Source organism: Triticum dicoccoides, chromosome 4A (assembly GCF_002162155.2).
Source record: "Triticum dicoccoides isolate Atlit2015 ecotype Zavitan chromosome 4A, WEW_v2.0, whole genome shotgun sequence".
Taxonomy (NCBI): domain Eukaryota; kingdom Viridiplantae; phylum Streptophyta; class Magnoliopsida; order Poales; family Poaceae; genus Triticum; species Triticum dicoccoides.
In genome coordinates this window covers 576,883,749-576,901,984 of record NC_041386.1, presented here as the reverse complement: position 1 = coordinate 576,901,984, position 18,236 = coordinate 576,883,749, and the positions used below count along the sequence as shown (strand labels likewise).

The window sequence follows — 18,236 nt, the reverse complement described above, 5'->3', positions numbered from 1 at the left end:
GCTTGTGAAGATGAAGCGGACTGGCAGCTCACTTAGAGCATCTCCGACAGCCGCGTCAAGCGCCGCGCGCAAAAAACCTGTTTGCCGCGCGCGCTTCGGCTGGTTTAGCGCGCCCATCTGCGCGCGCGCCGCACAAACTACATATACATGTATTATGAGCAAAAATGATCAAATACACAAAATAAATCAACAATAAATAGTTTAATTTCGTTATCATTACAACTCAAACAAATAGTTTATCGTTCAGTACAACAAATGCAATAAACAGAACAAATAGTTCATGAACAATACAATGTCAAATGCAGATATCATCATGCTCTTTGTCGTCCATGTCATGCCCACCACTCTTCAATCAAATCATTCTGAAGTTCATTGTGCGTTGCGGGACGCCGAATGGCATGATAGGAGGCAATAAAACGGGCTACCCTTTCAGCCCTTCGTCGCACTCGCACAGGATATCCCAAGAGCTCATACTGTGAGTAGTCTAAATCTTGGCCACGCTCATTCTCGATGATCATGTTGTGCATGATCACACAAGCGTGCATGATGTACCAAATCACTTTTTGATCCCAAAATCTAGCCGGTCCTCTCACAATAGCAAATTGGGCTTGCAAAATCCCAAATGCTCTCTCCACATCTTTTCTAGCCGCCGCATGAGCATTGTGAAAGTCAAGATTTTTCTTAGGCTTTTTCAACGGCTTCACGAAGGTTTGCCACTTTGGATAGATTCCATCCGCTAGATAATAGTCATAGTTGTACGTACGGCCATTTGCTACAAACTGCACCGGTGGCAACTCACCGTTTGCAATCTTATTCATCAGTGGTGACCGGTTGACAACATTGATGTCATTCAAAGATCCAGGCATTCCAAAGAATGCATGCCAAATCCAAGTCTCCTGATCGGCCACCGCTTCAAGGATTATAGTGGAACCCTTTTTTTGGCCGTGGAATTGCCTATGCCATGCCTTTGGACAATTCTTCCAACTCCAATGCATGCAATCTATTGAGCCAAGCATGCCAGGAAAATCACGAGGTTTGTTCATCGCCAATAGCCTTGCGACGTCTTCAGCATTGGGAGATCTCAAATACTCCTCGCCAAACACTTGCACAATTCCCACTGCAAAGCGCTTGACACACATGATGGCTTGGCTCTCACCCATAGCCAAGTGATCATCAACAAGATCAGCCGGTATACCGTATGCCAACATACGCAAAGCGGCTGTCACCTTCTGAAAGGTGCTATGCCCGAGCTCTCCGGCAGCATTCCTCCTTTGCTGAAAAAAACGGTCATGGCTCGCTAGTTTCTCTGCAATGCGTCTGAACAACTCGGTGCTCATCCTAAACCGGCGACGAAAATACGACTCGGGGTATATGGGATTCTCCGCAAAATAATGCCTGATCAATCTGTTGTGGGCATCGATCCTATCCCTCCAAATTTTCTGCCGACCCATAACCAAACCACCGTGCTTCGGTTTTTTTTATATGCATAGCTAGGATCATTGCAAGATCCTCCTCCTCTTCCATATCAAATTCTTCTTCGGAAGAATCATACGACGAACTCATCTACAATGTTCAATACTATACTATAAAAACTACAATTCAAAACATGCATCAAATTCATGAAGTTTGAGCAATACATACCTTGCAGGCGTTTTGTCAAACACCTTGCGGGCGCGGCGCGGCAGCGAGCGCTCGGGCGCTGTTCCTCGGACGACGGAGGCGCGCGAGCGCCGGCGGGACTAGTAGGGGATGGGGCGGAAGCGCGGTCGCGCGGGGATAGGCCGGGAAAGCCTGAACGGTCGCCGAGGGGCGCGAGCGGCGGCGGCGGCGCGGCCGGACGGAGGGTGGAAGTGGGAGAGGAAGTGCGGGCGCGAGCGCTGGAGTGTGCCGCGCGCTGCAGCGGGCGCCCGAAATGCACCGCGCGGCTAAGTGTTTTCGACCGCGCGCCCAACCCGTTATAGCGCGCGCGCCGTTTTTGCGTGTCCGCTCGAGCGACCCGCCGCGTTGCGCGCGCGCTAAAATGGCCTAATTTGCGGCGCGGCGCTAGGTTAGCGCGGCTGTTGGAGATGCTTTTATACGTGCGCTCTGCCTCTGCCTCTGCTGCTTTCAGCAAATCATAGTCGACCAGACCGCGACATGCGCATTTACCCCAAGTTTTCTTCTCACTTTCTGGAGTGCATTCTACTTCTCCAGCAAGTCTTTACCCCTGCGCTTTGTACTTGCTGGACCAGACAGGTCAGCCAGAGGTGAAGACAAGAAGCTGGCCGCTGGCATGCCACGGGTCACGTACGTGGTGTCATTTCTAGACTCTCTTCTTCTAGACTCTGCTCTGGTTAGCTGAAGCCCTGCTGCACAAACATTTTCCCAGGGTAGAATAAAGCCGCCTGCTGGCGATTAAATTACCAGTTCACACGTTGCTCGCCGGCCGTCGGAGATTAACAGGGCATTCTTAATCAACTGACGTGGAGGCTCAGTCCGAATGGCCATTGTCAACACCCGCGAATCAGCATCTCAAGGAAAGAGACATAGTTTTTGTTATCAAAAATGAAATAAAAAGGGACATATTTTTACCTACCGCGAGCCGAAATATCAAGAAAATTAAGAGAGAAAACAATAACAGAGAGTCAAGTATGCAGCTCTCAAAGGACAACTAATGGCTGCCATTAGGGCTTAGTTAATTAAATAAAAGATGATGTGCGACGTGTGCCATCAGGCGTCTCACTCGTTGGAACGTAGGACCTCAGCACGCCATCAGTGGCACCTGCGCCGCTTTGATCATTTTAATTATCCGAGGCCTAATCTGCGATGCTGCTGCTGTGTTAGATATGATGTGGTCTACTAACGTAACAAGGCTGCTTAAAAAAATATAAGTTCGGTAAATAAGTCTAATCAGTGTTACTGCGTCACTGTAATGATCTCTTATCTGAGTACAGTCTAGCTCCTTTGACTCAGTGGAGTTCTACAGAATTGGATCCTTAGAGCAGCTTCAATGAGGCGACCCATTTCATCCGCGGCCGTCCGTTTGAGCCGCTGCCGACAAAAAAGTCAACCCAACGCGCCGATCCAAACGGACGCGCGTCCGCTTTCGTCCGTCTGTCGACCCATTCCCGACCCATTTTGAGCCTGATTTGCGTCGACGCCAACACAAGGCCGAACGCGCGCGCTCGCCCTCTTTCCTCACCGGGCCCGCTGGTCGGTGGTACATTGGATTCACACCCTCGTCCGCCTGCTACGTTGCTGACGCCGCCGGCCATTTTTTCAGATAAAAAACATAGATAGTTCTAGCGTACACAGATAGAAGAAAAGACCACTGCTCGTCGCTTTCCGACTCCGACTCGGTAATGTCCTCCTCCGACGTCTGAATGTAGGCGTCAGCATACGCCTCGTCTTCAAAGTCCCAACCCGCCGTTTCTCATAGCTCCAGTTTCAATTGAGCTGCCTGCTTTCGCGAATGCTTGTCCTCCCGTTAAGCGGCTCGCTCCCTCCTCCTCGCGTCCCTCTCCAACCTCCTTTGCTTGTAGAACTGGCGTTCGTCGACGATGTCCTGCGGGAAGCCTCCGTGTCACACCACCAAGGCTTCCACGTCCTTCTCCGCGATGGCGAGGCGATGTTGCCGCCTCCGGTGGACACGACGATCCTCGTCGGTGAAAAGCCGCGGGAGAGGCGCCAGATCCTGCGCCTGCTGGCTCGACACATTGGGAAAATTCATATCCCAACGAGGCCTCAGGAGGCGCCACGCGGCCGCGTCGTGCGCGCGGGCCGCCTCCTCTGCGGTGTCGAAGGTGCCGAGGATGAGACGTTTCTCGCCAAAACCAGCGCGCGCTAGGCCGCTTTCTCCCCCGCGCGCGAACCTTTCCCGCGCGCTGGAGCGCCAAAACCAGGGCGACGGCATGGACGCTGGCATGATCTAAAACGCCCGTGGTCATGAAATGGGTCGGTCCGTTGGGCGCACTGCCGACCCAAAACTAAAATAGGGCGGACGGGGTGGGCGGCCGACCCAAACAGACAAAAATCGGACAAAAACGTCGTTCGTTTAGGTCAGCTCATTGGAGTTGCTCTTAGGCCAACTCCGACCGTTGACCCCCAATAGACGTCCTTTTTATTTGGATTTTGTCTATTTGAGTCGGGATAAAGAATATGAGCGTCCGGATGCGGCCATTCGGCCATCGATGCACCCAATCGGCCCGCCGCATCCTAAATTGTCCGTTTTTGGACGTGCAAATTTGACCCTAATCAAACTCAAATAGACATTGCACATAATTTAAAGACATTAATATAAACATAAACATCCACAAAAAGTCGAGTCCACCACATTCTTAACTAGACTCAAAATTTAAATGGAATTAAAAAGCCTGTCGCCGTCATCTTTCAGTTGCCGCCGCCGCCGTCCTTGTCGTCAATGAGAGGCCGACGGCATCTAAAGGTGGGCAGGCGGCTGCGGATGCACGATCCCTGGCCCGTGGCGGAGACGGTGACCACGCGTTAGCACGCACTTGCTCCGGCGTGCACGGCACCGTCTCTGTCCACGACCACCTCTGGCCGACCAATGTCGGGTTCCATGCCGCGGGTTCCTCCTCTTCCACCTCCTCCATGGCCTCCTCCTTGACTACGACGTCGAGCTTCGGGATGGCCACCGGAGTTCAAATTCTGGTGCTCGCATTTATTTCTGAATTTATTTCAGGATTTTCGGCGATGTGCATTCAGTAGGAGGAGACGTTCCCGTCGACGACGAGGTGACTAAAGTGACTTTGTAAATTTCAAGATAATATGCCGGCTCAGTCTTTCAAGATGCTCATAGGGGTAGGATGTGCGTGTGTGCATTCATAGGGATAATTTTGCATGTATATGAGCGCTTGCGTCTGTACTATGTTAAAAAAAATTAAAAAAACTGCTAGTAATACTCAGTGATTCCTAACCAAAAATAATAAATAGTACGTCCTAGTATGGGTCGGTTTCCAAAGATAATACGGCTCGGTAAGACTAGACCCATCCATATTAAGTGCCGTAGCTAGGATTTCCATCGATCCATGATCCACTCACCGACTCGTACGTACCTTAGGTTATTCGTCGAGAGAACCCACCGCCACCAAGTCAGCTCCGGCCGCCGTGTCTCTGCTTGCAGATCGCCACTAGCTGATGGCGTCTGGATCCACTTCTGCCGCCGGCGCTGCCTCCCTTGGGAGGGGCCTGATCTCGTGCATGCACAGCCGCAGCTGCCGCGCCGAGGACGCGCTCGACGAGGCGGATTTGCCAAAAGCCATCGACAAGCTCATCACCGGCTTCTACGAGGAGGCGTTCAGCCGGCTGCCCTGCGACGTCATGCCGGACCTCCTTCCCCTCCTCACCACCGATGGCGGCGGCTCCTGCCTCGGCCTCTTCGACCCCGTCTCCAACATCATCCTCAATACCCTCGCCCTCCTCTCCAAGGACGCCGCCCCCGCCCCCGCCACCACTCCGTCTCCGCCACCCACAAGAAGATCCAAGAGACAGGCTCTCAACACCGCCAGACGATCCATCCCCGGTAGGGGCGGCTTGCGCCACGTCGCATCAGGATCCTACCACATCCTTCTCGCCTTCCTCATGGCGTATTTCGGATGCCTCAAAAAGGAGCAGGCCCTCAGCTACCTCTACAGGGCCGACGCCAATCTCCTCCTCGCCGTCATGCTCATCCAACACGATCTATACGCGGACGAAGCATTGGACCCCGAGTCTGATAGGACCCAAGCCGCCCTTGAGTCGGCAGCCACCATAGCAGGTCACCCTTCGCCCACCACCTTGGCTCGCCTCATGTCAATCCGGCTCCAAGACGACAACTTTGCCCTTCTGAAGAAGCTGTTTTCAGCTGATGCTCAAGGTATTCCGCTCACGGTTGAGGATGTCTGGGCGACCAACCGCATCCTACACACAATGTTGAGCCCGATCTGTACTGCCAGCATTATCCATACCAAAAGAGGGCTTGTTGTCCATGCCCGTCACATGTTGGAGGCTAGGTGCTCCGAAACTATCTCGTTCTCTACTACGGCGGACGCCAGGACCGCCACCACCACCTTGGGCTGGGATGGAACTCCCATCTTGTCGTTGCAGTCCGGAGTCCTGCCTCGCAAGCTGCAAGATTGCCTGGGAAAAGCAATAGCAGATGCCCGGAAACACAATCTCAAGACCCCATGTGGCGGCGGCAATGCATGCGATTACATGGAGTCTCTCAAGATGTACCTCCATGGTATAATTCACAACTTGTACATCAAGGCGCTCAAGTTGCTGCCCACACCCTCTGGCTCGCTCATGCGTAGCATCCTCAAGTCTGGCCACTGCTATGGCTGCATGGACCCTGTCTCCAACATCATCGTCAACTCTATCTGGTACAACAGTTGTGGCTGCAATCTGCCAGTTTCTGAAGGCAGGGACATGGTAGAGTACAATGATGTCATGGACCCCCTATGTCTGCTCCGCGCACAGGTTCACTCCCTCAAGGGCCTTATGGAGCTCGCCGCATTCGCCGACCCCCAATTCTCGGTGCTGGCTTGTGCTCTGGAGCTCCTCTACAGTACAAAATGCGACATTGCTAACATGTTGCCATCATCGATAGAGAGTTCTGAAAAGAACCCCTTCCATGAGTCTGCCAAGGCAGCTGCTGCTGCTGATGCCCGATACGCGAAGCGAGCTGCTCTCATTTATAACCGAGGCTCAAACTAGTGGTACCGTGTTGCGTGTCGACGACATGACACAAAGTATTTCGCTCATATGGAACAGAAACAGATCCGGGGCTCAAACTGTGTCAAGCGAGAGATCGGATTATGAGGATGAGAGGAGCTGCTTCCGTTCAAAGATTGACCAGTTGCTCAAGGAATACACGACCCAACAGTTTTTGGTAGGTATTAAATTTGGTTCCCATGCATCGTAGCTAGCTGCGCGCTACATATAGTATATTCCCTTTATACCTTGATTAATTTTGACCAACACTCTTGCTTGCTGTATGTAGGGATCAAAGTATAAACTCGATACTATCTTGGGTGTGGAGGAAAGAAACAAAGGCTACCGCCCCTGCGGTTATATTCGCTACCATGTGAACTTCACGGCCACATGTGATTTGAGGCTTCAGAGGACGCTTTTCTACGCTGAATTCTCGTTCTCCTCACGTGAGCAGGAGCCAGAATTCCGCTGCCCTCTACCCTATGCGAATGCGGGTAAGTAGTACCTGATAGCACTTGGTTTGTACTTTGGGTCACCGCACGACCTTGTCATGCTTGCATTGCATGCACTAGTGGTAGATTTGAATTGGAATTGGCTTATTGGCGTGTGCTCTGTCTCTTACTGAATCTCGGGCTTTATTTTCTTGTTAATAGGCCGTTGCTATTATGGTGTGATTAGTGCGAGGAAAATCGTGTATCCAGATGACGCCAAGTACATCCCGGATGATATCACCGTCCGTGGAACCCGCAGCGCGGATGGCATGCTAGGGATGGACCTGGTCTACTTCAGTCCCAAGTTGGACGTGGAGATTGCTGAGAATTTGAACGTGTTGCACAGTGAAGAAGAAGAAGAAAAGAGGAAGAAGATGAGGAAGACGGGGAGGGGGATGTGTCGTCCTAATTAATGCACATTTTGCGATCAGAAACTGGATGACAGATTTGTGTGTAAGTAAATCAAGCTATAGGTCGCTCGTTGCTATGGCTGTGAAACCGGTGTGATGGAGCCTGCCAGTAGTAGGCTCTTAATTTGGTCTGCTGGATCATACACGGTAAGTAGTAGCTAGGCTCTAGTTTCAGTCAAGTAGTCCCCCTCCTCCTAGCTAGGTCCGAGCAGCAGCACTGCAGCAGCTTCAAATTCCATCAGTAGTATATGTGGTTTGCATTTCCTTTTGTGATATGGTTCAACCTGTACATGGCGATGCATGAAATTTGCATACTAGTTTTGAGGAGGTTTCTTCCTGTAATCTTTGGAGGTCACAGTGGTTAATATTTTCACAGCCGTAATTGTTTGTACCTTCTCATGGTGTTGTATATATGGTGCCTAGCTGAACCATATATAGGTATTAGTTTATGTTATGCCTAGCAATTTCTTGCCAATATCTGCTTAGCACGGACCTTGTCTCGCTTTGTTCATCTAGAAGCTTTTCTAGGCGTTCTCGTGTAAAAAGCTAGTTATAAGATATTTTGTTCAGTTCTCCATCCAAATTAGGATTGAGCATTTTTCTGGCTTTTCCTTTTAATGTTAATTTGGTTTTTGATTAGCTGTTCAGCCGCTGCTTAATATTTGACCTGTATATGGTATTTGAGTGTAATCTATATTCTCTGGTTTATTATTCCCTTTACTAAGTATCTTGTTGTATTTGATCATGAGTTTGTTTGATTGTCGGTTTGGCTGTTTTCCTAATTGGTTTGGCTGTTTTCCCGATGAAATCTCAGCATGTGGTTTTCTTGTGCCTTGGCTTGAATCTAGTACCAAGTTGTTTCCTTAGCCTCGAGTGTGATGGTTTTGAGTAAATAACTCTAATCGTGTACACCCAAGTCGACGTATGTTTCTCGTCGTCCATCGGGACACCTTCATGCTTATCCGAGAGTAAATGTGAACTCCTTAGCATTTCGGTTATTGGCGCTGAACTTTTCATTTGAGGCAGCCCTTTTGTGTCAACAGAATGCGGGATAACATACAGCTGGTTCTCAGAATTAGGCGTTAATAAAGAAAATCAAAACGACGCAGATGGACGCATCATGGCGTGCTGTGTTGTGTTCTAACAATGGAGGCGCCTGACGACACACGTTGCACAAGTTTAATAATACTGGCAGCCCATTGCCATTAGAAGTAGGCCTTGCTGGCGGGTGTCGATCCCTTTGATCGACATGGATCGACTGAGCTCTCGTCCCTCTCGCTATCGTGTTCCAATTAATCAGCATGTAGCATGCCAATTAACCACCCACCACAGTACATGGCTACGTAGTGCATTACAGGCGCCTGCCTTTGAAATTTCAAGGTCACATTCATCCATGTCGCTCCATTAAAAAGTGATGGGCGATTGAGGCGGTTTTATTCTAGTAGTATTTTCTACTAGCAAACATTCCTACGGTAGAATCTCCTGCAAGTCACAATCTGGTCGACTATGATCTCTTTGCTGAAAGCAGGAGAGACATAGATAGATACGGATTCAGACCTCAGAATCACACGAGCAGAGCAGAGCACGCGTATAAATGAGCTGCCAGTCTGCTTCAACAGCCCAAAGCAAAGCAGCAGCAGCTCAGATCGCTCAGCGTTACGGTGGTGATCATCAGCCTACGGTGGTGACAGACACATGGCTCTGATCAGGGAGAAGAGGCTTCCGCAGCTGCACCTCGCGCTGCCCGTCCCGTCCCGCGCCGCCGCGCAGGAGCTCGGCGTCCTCGCCCGGCGCCCCAACCCGACGGCCACCAAGGCCTCCACCCCGTCGGCGCTGTCCAGCCAGTTCCGCCTCGCCGACTTCGACAAGCTCGCCGTCCTGGGCCGCGGGAACGGCGGCACCGTCTACAAGGTGCGCCACCGGGAGACGTGCGCGCTCTACGCGCTCAAGGTCCAGCACTACGGCGACCCCGCCGCGGCCGCCGAGGCCGACGTCCTCGGCCGCACGGCCTCGCCATTCGTCGTCCGGTGCCATTCCGTGCTCCCCGCCGCGGCATCCGGTGACGTCGCTCTACTCCTCGAGCTGGTGGACGGCGGGTCGCTCGACTCCATCCGGAGCCGCCGCGGCGCGTTCACGGAGGCCGCGCTCGCGGAGGTGGCGGCGCAGGCGCTGTCGGGGCTGGCGTACCTCCATGCCCGCCGCATCGTGCACCTCGACATCAAGCCGGCGAACCTCCTCGCCAGCACGGCCGGGGAGGTGAAGGTCGCGGACTTCGGCATCGCCAGGGTGCTCGCACGCGCCGGCGACCACTGCACGTCGTACGCCGGCACCTCCGCGTACATGAGCCCGGAGCGCTTCGACCCGGAGGCGCACGGGGGGCACTACGACCCGTACGCCGCCGACGTGTGGAGCCTGGGGGTCACGCTCCTTGAGCTCTTCATGGGCAGGTACCCGCTCCTCCCCGCCGGGCAGCAGCCGACCTGGGCCGCGCTCATGTGCGCCGTCTGCTTCGGCGAGCCGCCTGTGCTGCCCGACGGCGCGGCCTCGCCGGAGCTCCGGGGGTTCGTCGCCGCGTGCCTGCAAAAGGACTACCGCAACAGGGCGTCCGTGGCGGAGCTGCTTGCTCACCCGTTCGTGGCCGGGAGGGACGTGGCAGCGTCGAAACGCGCGCTCCGGAAGCTGGTCGCCGACGCCTCGTCGTCGTTGTAGTGCCGGCATGCATACGTGATCCCGCTGGGCGGCAGAGCCATGCACATACATGTAGGATCAGTTTTGCTAGCCATGTAGAGTGCTACTACATAGGATGCAGGGCATACCACGTCATTAGTTAGCTTAGTGATGACCTAGGAGTACTTAGTCACTTGTTCAGACATTGGTGATGTTTTGATTCCACACCACTGTAAATTACCTTTTGTCCCTCAACTATCGACTAATACTTCATAAACTTCAATATGGGACTGTTAAACCCTCGATCAAGTCAGACCGGTAGAGCTGTGTCAGTCTTTTAGCACAAGCGGAAACCCATGTTTTGCACAAAATAAATAAAGGACAATACATCACCAAATAAGAGAACTCATGAAAATACGAAACATGTAAAAAAACTAAAAAGTCAGAGGGAAGTCAAAAAAAGAAAATAAGAAAACTTAGAAAATTATAAACGTAAAATACAAGGAAAACATAAAAAAATTATAAATGTAAACATTCTAGTAAACTTAGAAAAATATGAAATTATTAAATTCTACTCCCTCTGTAACGAAATATAAGACTTTTTTGTGTAGTTGGCTACAAAAAAACATTCTACATTTTTTTATTAAGGGAGTAATTTGTAGATAGCAAAACTAAAAGTAAAACAAAAACTGAAAGAAAATTTACATCATATGTTTATGGAAAATTAATAATATACAATCTTCTCTTGGATTTGAAAATACATTTTTAGGAAATATGTTTTGTTCTTGATTTAATCCATAAAATTATTTTTTTATTTCTTGTTATCTTTTCTTGTTTGCTGCCTGATTTTTTGAACTGGGTTGTTGACCAGGCTACCATGTCTGCAATATCCCCGCAATAATGTAACTGGGTATACCTCTTTTACTAAGATTGAGGCCTTGTGCTGTGTGGTTTCAAAAATAATTAAGAATCCAAGATGTCATTCGTCACTCATACCTCACTATGTATTCTCAGAATTTATACTAGTAATGGTGCGGACGTTAGCTTAACTCTTGTGGATCGGTGTAAGGACAAATAAGTACGAGTTAAAAACCAACTCAAGATTGGTAGACCAACATCAACCAATGAAAATGAAGTTTGTGGACATTTGTCAACAAATGGGGTAGACATTTGTACGGATGTACAAGAAAACTAATAAAAACACAACACCATCCATGTAGTAGACAATTGTTAAATATGCTCAATACAACTAATACATTTGCATCGGACAAGTATACTATACACAATTAATAAAAATGCACCATACAACTAAAATAAATTGTAGCGAACAAATATGCGATACACAACTGCTAGCACATGCAATGAGAAGTTGTCAACAATTAAATGGAACAACCAGGAAAAAGTGTGCCAGATGGATTAGACAACTAATAAAACTGCATCGTTCAAATATGGTACAGACAACCGTCAACAAGTGTTGTAGACAATGGACAATTGTTCCAAACAAGTAACATCAAATACAACATATAAACATACACCATAGAGAACCATAAAATTATGGTGGAGAAATACTATAGTAGAAAACAAAAATATACAGTTTAAAACTAAAACTCTTCATTACAAAAATAAGGACATACATTCGAGAGCACTGTAGCACCAAAAATACGCTAGCCAGAATAGACTGTAGAATGTAGTATAAAACACTCACCAAAACATATCTAGTCGGGATCTAGCTTAGTCCAAACAAAGATTTCGCTAGCGCCTACAAGATCAAGGTTTTGTTTTGGACTTTTTCCTTTCTAATTTGACAACATCAATGTTTCCAATTGGTTTTAAAAGGCGTGCATCCTCTTTCCCGGAAGTTAGATGTCAAACCAAAAAAGGAAGTAACCCAAATGTTTGTTGTGTTTTTAATATCATAGTATAATTTCCTACCAATGAAACAATGTGTACTACCACATAACTTGTAGCGTGCTCTGAAAAACCACTGTTACCGGAATTAGTGATTCCAAGGGTCTAAATACAAAAAAGAACAATTGTTTAATACAATTAGAATAAAAATAAACTCCTTTGCATTTCCCTTTTTAGGTGACTTCTACATTTCACTTTGTATAACCGACATTGAATTTTATTTGGAGCAACCTTTTGCCATCAGCGAAGTGTGGCATCACATACAACTTCCTTCACTGAAATAGGCATCGATGAAAAGTAATCAACATGTTCAATCTAGTCAAAACAGAATCCAATTCATAAAAGAACAATCATTTGATTTAATCCAACAACTAGACCAAAATGGATCAAGATTGAAAAAAATGGCGATGTACCAATAGACGGCCCCACAGCAAATACAATTAATCTTCTCTGGGAGTTTATAATTACGCTTCTTGTGGACTAAATGTTAATAATAAGATCACTTGTGCTGCACATTGTGGTTGGTTCTCAAAAGGACAAGCGAGTTAATGTTAGCTCTTTAGCCATTCACATAACTGCTTTCTAAAATTAATGATGAACTTTTAATTTGAAGTACATGCTCTTTCCGACAAAATAGTTCTCCTAAGCTTTTTCACAAGTCAATTTTCTTATGTTTGACCAAATATTATAGACAAAAATAACAATATTTTCTATACCGTATAAATGAACTATCAATACATATTTCATAATGAATCTATTAGTACTGATTTGGTGTTTTCCTTCAAACAAAATGTTAATTTGGTATTGTAGATGTTAATATATTTTTTTCTATAAACTTGATCAAAGTAAAAAAAAATTGTTTACGAAAAGGTTTGACCTAGGTAAAAATAGGGAGTTTATCTTTTGGGAACAGTAGCCTTTTTCAGTCAGCAGAAAGCAGGATATCATAGATCTGCTTCTGAACGTTAGGCGTTGATAAAGAAAATCAAAATGGTGCAGATGGATGCGCCATGGCGTGCTGTGTTGTGTTCTAACAATGGAGGCGCCTGATGACACACGTCGCACAACACGATTTAACCAAACCACCAAATTCTAATACTTAATAATGTTGATCGCTTGATCGTCATGGCCACTTTTGCACGGATCGACTGAGCTCTCATCCCTCTCGCTTTTGTTCTAATTGATTAACAATAGCATGCCAATTAGCAACTAGGGGACCTGACTACGTATTGCATTACAGATACCTAGCTGCCTTTGAATTTCAAGGTCACATTCGTCCACGTCGCTCAATTAAAAAGTGCTCGCTAATCTCTGAGGGGCGAGAGTAACCTATTGTCAAATTGGATACGAGTTTTATTCTATTCTATTAAATAATCCCTTAGAGCCTCGTGACCAAACACAATCTACCATCTCATAATCTGAGAGTGATTTGAATAAGAAGCGAATATGCTTCTCTTCATCGGCGGCGGTTGCTGTTCTGGTGCGCTGGTCCTATGGAGTCTTAGCACGACGACTTCCCGACTGTCTACTACAACAATGTTTGCCCGGCTCTGATGAGGGAGGGGCGATGATGGTGACGCGCCTTCGGCTCACTCCAGTGCTTGTAGTCGTCGCTAGGTGGTCTATGGACCTGAATGTAAATTTTACTTCTAGTGTTCTTTGTACTACCTTGACAGTTGATGAATAGATCGGAAGTTTTCTCGTAAAAAAAAAGAAGCGGATATAATTTGTGGAAGAAAAAATATATTATGATTTGGAGAAGAAGGTTGAAAAGGAATGAAATCACAGGATAGTGACGGGAACTAGTCACGATCTGACCGAGTATGACCTGTTGAAAGCAACACAGACAAATATCTGATCATGTATGCCAGTATGTCACGAGTGCGCACGTATGGATAAGATAGCAACAACCCGCTGCTACCGATTTGGTTATACATGATGTTTCATACACAATTGTATTTTCTTCATGCCATTTATTGTTTTGAGAACACCGCTGGTATCAAATATTGCCAATACACACTCAATGATTACTATTACTACTACTCTGATAACAAGGAAATATATGCCTTGCTTGTAGATTCATGTCAAACTTCAACAAAATGTGCATTTACACTGTTTGTCAACGCAACTAATTTCAGGTTTGCCATGCACCGGAGAGAAGGAGTTGCAGGTATCGACGCATCTCTTGATTTCATCACAAGGCATAGGGGTTTTGACGACGCAATTTATTCCAGTTAGAGATCCGCCCGTTGTCGCTGCTGTCGCCGTACCTTCACATAACAATGTTCCACGCAAAAAATGATCAAAACATCAAAGACCATTGGGTAGGTTATTCATATCAAACTGTATTTGAAATAGAACACATCACTACATCTGGTACCTGAGGCTAACACCAGAAGAACAAGACCAACAATGATCATGTGGCTACCCCTCATCCTTGTTCAAAAGACGTTAGTAGTGGTCTGTTGAATATGGGTTGTGTCTTCCAGCTGCCAAGTATTCCTTTTAATCCAATTTGTGTCAATCTAACGGATTGACTATTTTTATAGAAGTTGTGTCATATCATTTTTGGCATCACATTAATTAATAATAATAATATGCACATTTAGTGTATATTTAGACTCTTCTTATGTATGGATATGCATTTATTTTATTATTGTGTATGCATATCTATATCAATATAAAAAGAGCGAGTTACGGAGATCAAAAAAATCCCACCCGTCAACCGCATCTATCCAATGGTCCAAGTTGCTGTGGTATTTAGCGTTTAAAATGTTTACACCCTCAATTAGTTAAAATAATACCTAATCTCAACGTGAACATTAACTAAATAATTATATCCTACATAATATTAACATGCAATTTATATCTTGCCAAATATTAACGTGCAATACAATTAATATCTTGCCTAACATTAACTTTCATTGTGCGAAAACAATTACTAGTGTATAGTATTACACAACAGCAAAATCCCTTTAGGATCTCAAATGAAGATTGTTACGACAATTTATAGTTAGATACAAAGAGATACTTCACATGTGAGACGTTGTATTCGGTGCTTGAGATGACATATATAAAAGACTTGTCTTTTGGAATAGAAGATTTTGGATGAATTGATTGGCTCTAGTGTGGGGACATTTTTGTTTCCTCTGTTGCTCTTTGGTCACAGTTAATACTAGCTCAATTCCAATGAAAATCATTGTTTATTGAGATATTTTAAGATGGTGGCAAAAATTTCCGATCCATCCATCCATATATATATATAGAGAGAGTTCATCCCTATATCAACTCACCATGTCACCATGCATGCGGATCCACCATAACATGTAACATGCACGAGTTGACTCTAATTCTCTCAACATACTACTGTGCTAACTCATCACACCATCATGCATGTGAAAATACCAACCTTAACATGCTACTCATATTAAAAATATATTCTACACTATACAATAACCAAATACAATAAACTATATGCATTATGGTTTCAGTTCTCTTATTCTTGATCCAAATACTAGTGTTTCATACAACCAAAAATCTTATTGAAATAACTGCAACCAAGTCCTGCTGCAATGCGTGTAGTAACATATCTAATTTACACAGATCCAATGGAAAATAACATCTAAGGGGGTAAAGGTCACATTGGCCTTGTCAATGGCTAATAGTGTCTTTCCACTTTGATAGTTTCCACTAGTTATCAGGAAATAAATGGTAAGGATGAACGTAGATGGGAAAGAAACCGGTTAATACACATAACCAATTAGTGCAAAATCAAATTATTAACGGGCGTCCCTATATATGGTATGAAAACTATGTAAAATCTAAGACTAGTACTATCTTTTGTTCCACTTTTTATTTCTGCATTTTTATGAATTTTTTTAAAAATATATACGAGGTATAGAAAAAGAAATCTATTCTCAATCTCTTTGTATTTCACACTATATGAATTTCTTTTTATACAGATGTCTCATTCTCGTTTGGATAATAGAGTATAGGGAAGATAGTCGACTGTATTCCCAACCTACGGTGAGACAAACTTCGACATCATCGCAACTGCCAAGAGCAAAACAAACAACACCACATATGACTCCATGTCATGGCCCAAGGCACCAAACATAACCAACATGGTAAACTCTATCATGCATCCATACCGCATTACGATTTGATAAGAAATAAGTGTATGAATCACCAACACCATAGGTAAAAACTAAGAATCAATATATCAAAAATAAACAAAAGGTACTAAATGGCATCGATTTGTAGAGGCCCACAACATGTTACCTCATTTTTTGCTCACTTGTCGGGCAGCGCAGCCGTGTTTTCCCTCATGTTTATAAGGCCACTCATTCTTTGGATAAAGGAACATATTGTGTACATATAGTAGTGGGGAAACATAAAAGTCCATGAACCATGTTCTATCATTTTCTAACTGTATGACATTATGAACCCTTCAAAGATTTAAGACTTAACGTAAGAAACTATTCTCTAAGTTATAAACTTTAGATAGTTTTTTTAGATGACCCTTAAATAGACAATGACGCACTGTCAAAACTTTTATCAAGATATTTTCTAGTGTATGTTTGGAGCTATCTGCAACACATTTATAAGGGTATGAATAGATACAAGCACATACATATACCTACCTACTAGTCATTTGCCATTATTCTTTTCTTATCACTCATACAAGCACATACATGTATAAAGGAGTTGATTAAATCAAGGGTGAGTTTTTAAGGGGTATTATGCCACAAGGAATACAATTGATCCAACATTTTCCTTGCAACGTACTAGTACCATTAGTGCAATTGTATCTGAATGGTAGATGTTGGAGTTGTATAAGACACGTTGCATGATTCTTTGGAATTCTTGGGAGAAAAATAGTATTATTTCAATAATTAAAACACAATGTAGTCTATCAACTATTATTAGAACACACTATGGTTTGATAAAAAATGACGAAGGACAACTTCTAACGAAGAATAAATAACATCCATAATCAAACAAATTCTAGTCACTATCATTGTAAATTTTATATGGAGATTATGTCTTACATTTGTATTCTTTGTCTACAATATATTTGTACTTGTACAAACCAAACTCTAGAAAAAAGCATAAAATATAAATTTCTTATGTGATCTTCACATTATCCCCATAACATGTAGATATACATTATGAGAATGACATTATTACCAGCTTAAGCTGTAAATCTTACTTAAATAGTCAATTTTTTATAGCTATGATATCCATCATTCGTGAATAGAAAGATTACCCGCCATTGTCCACGTCAACTTAATCATGCATTTCTTCACAATAGTGTGATCTTATCATGGCCCATGCGACTGTGCTTGTTGTGGAATAAACTAAGAACCACTCCCAAAATTTGATACCCACACGGAGATGTTATGATACTCAACATGTTGGGGAGCGCAGTAATTTCAAAAAAAATTCCTACTCACAGGCAAGATCTATCTAGGTGATGCATAGCAACAAGAGGGGAGAGTGTTGTCCATGTACCCTCATAGACCGTAAGCAGAAGCGTTATGACAACGCGGTTGATGTAGTCGTACGTCTTCACGATCCGACCGATCCTAGCACCGAAAGTACGACACCTCCGTGATATGCACACGTTCAGCTCGGTGACGTCCCATGAACTCTAGATCTAGCTGAGTGTCGAGGGAGAGCTTCGTCAGCACGACAGCGTGATGACGGTGATGATGAAGTTACCGATGCAGGGCTTCGCCTAAGCACTACAACGATATGACCGAGGTGGAAATCTGTGGAGGGGCACCACACACAGCCAAACAATCAACTTTTGTGTTCTAGGGTGCCCCCTCCCCACGTATATAAAGGAGGGAGGGGGAGGCCGGCCGGCCCTCTCTAGGCACGCCAAGGGGGGAGGATTCTGTTGGGGAATGTAGTAATTTAAAAAAATTCCCTACGCACACGCAAGATCATGGTGATGCATAGCAACGAGAGGGGAAGATGTTGTCCATGTACCCTCGTAGACTGTAATTGGAAGCGTTATGACAACGTGGTTGATGTAGTCATACGTCTTCACGATCGACCGATC

At 45.5% G+C, this 18,236-nt stretch overlaps 1 protein-coding gene and 1 long non-coding RNA gene across 2 annotated transcripts; one reads left to right on the top strand and one right to left on the bottom strand.

Moving 5' to 3' along the window:
* The first annotated feature begins 9,286 nt into the window (after positions 1 to 9,286).
* Positions 9,287 to 10,300, top strand: LOC119283683 (mitogen-activated protein kinase kinase 9-like). The gene has a single exon (XM_037563126.1). The coding sequence runs from the start codon at positions 9,287 to 9,289 to the stop codon at positions 10,298 to 10,300; it is 1,014 nt and encodes a 337-aa protein (XP_037419023.1).
* A 3,758-nt stretch (positions 10,301 to 14,058) lies between these two features.
* Positions 14,059 to 14,663, bottom strand: LOC119289184. Its single transcript, XR_005141449.1, has 2 exons — positions 14,547 to 14,663; positions 14,059 to 14,436 (listed from the first exon to the last, which is right to left on the bottom strand). It is a non-coding gene; the product is annotated as an uncharacterized LOC119289184 (long non-coding RNA).
* Between the last annotated feature and the right edge of the window lie 3,573 nt (positions 14,664 to 18,236).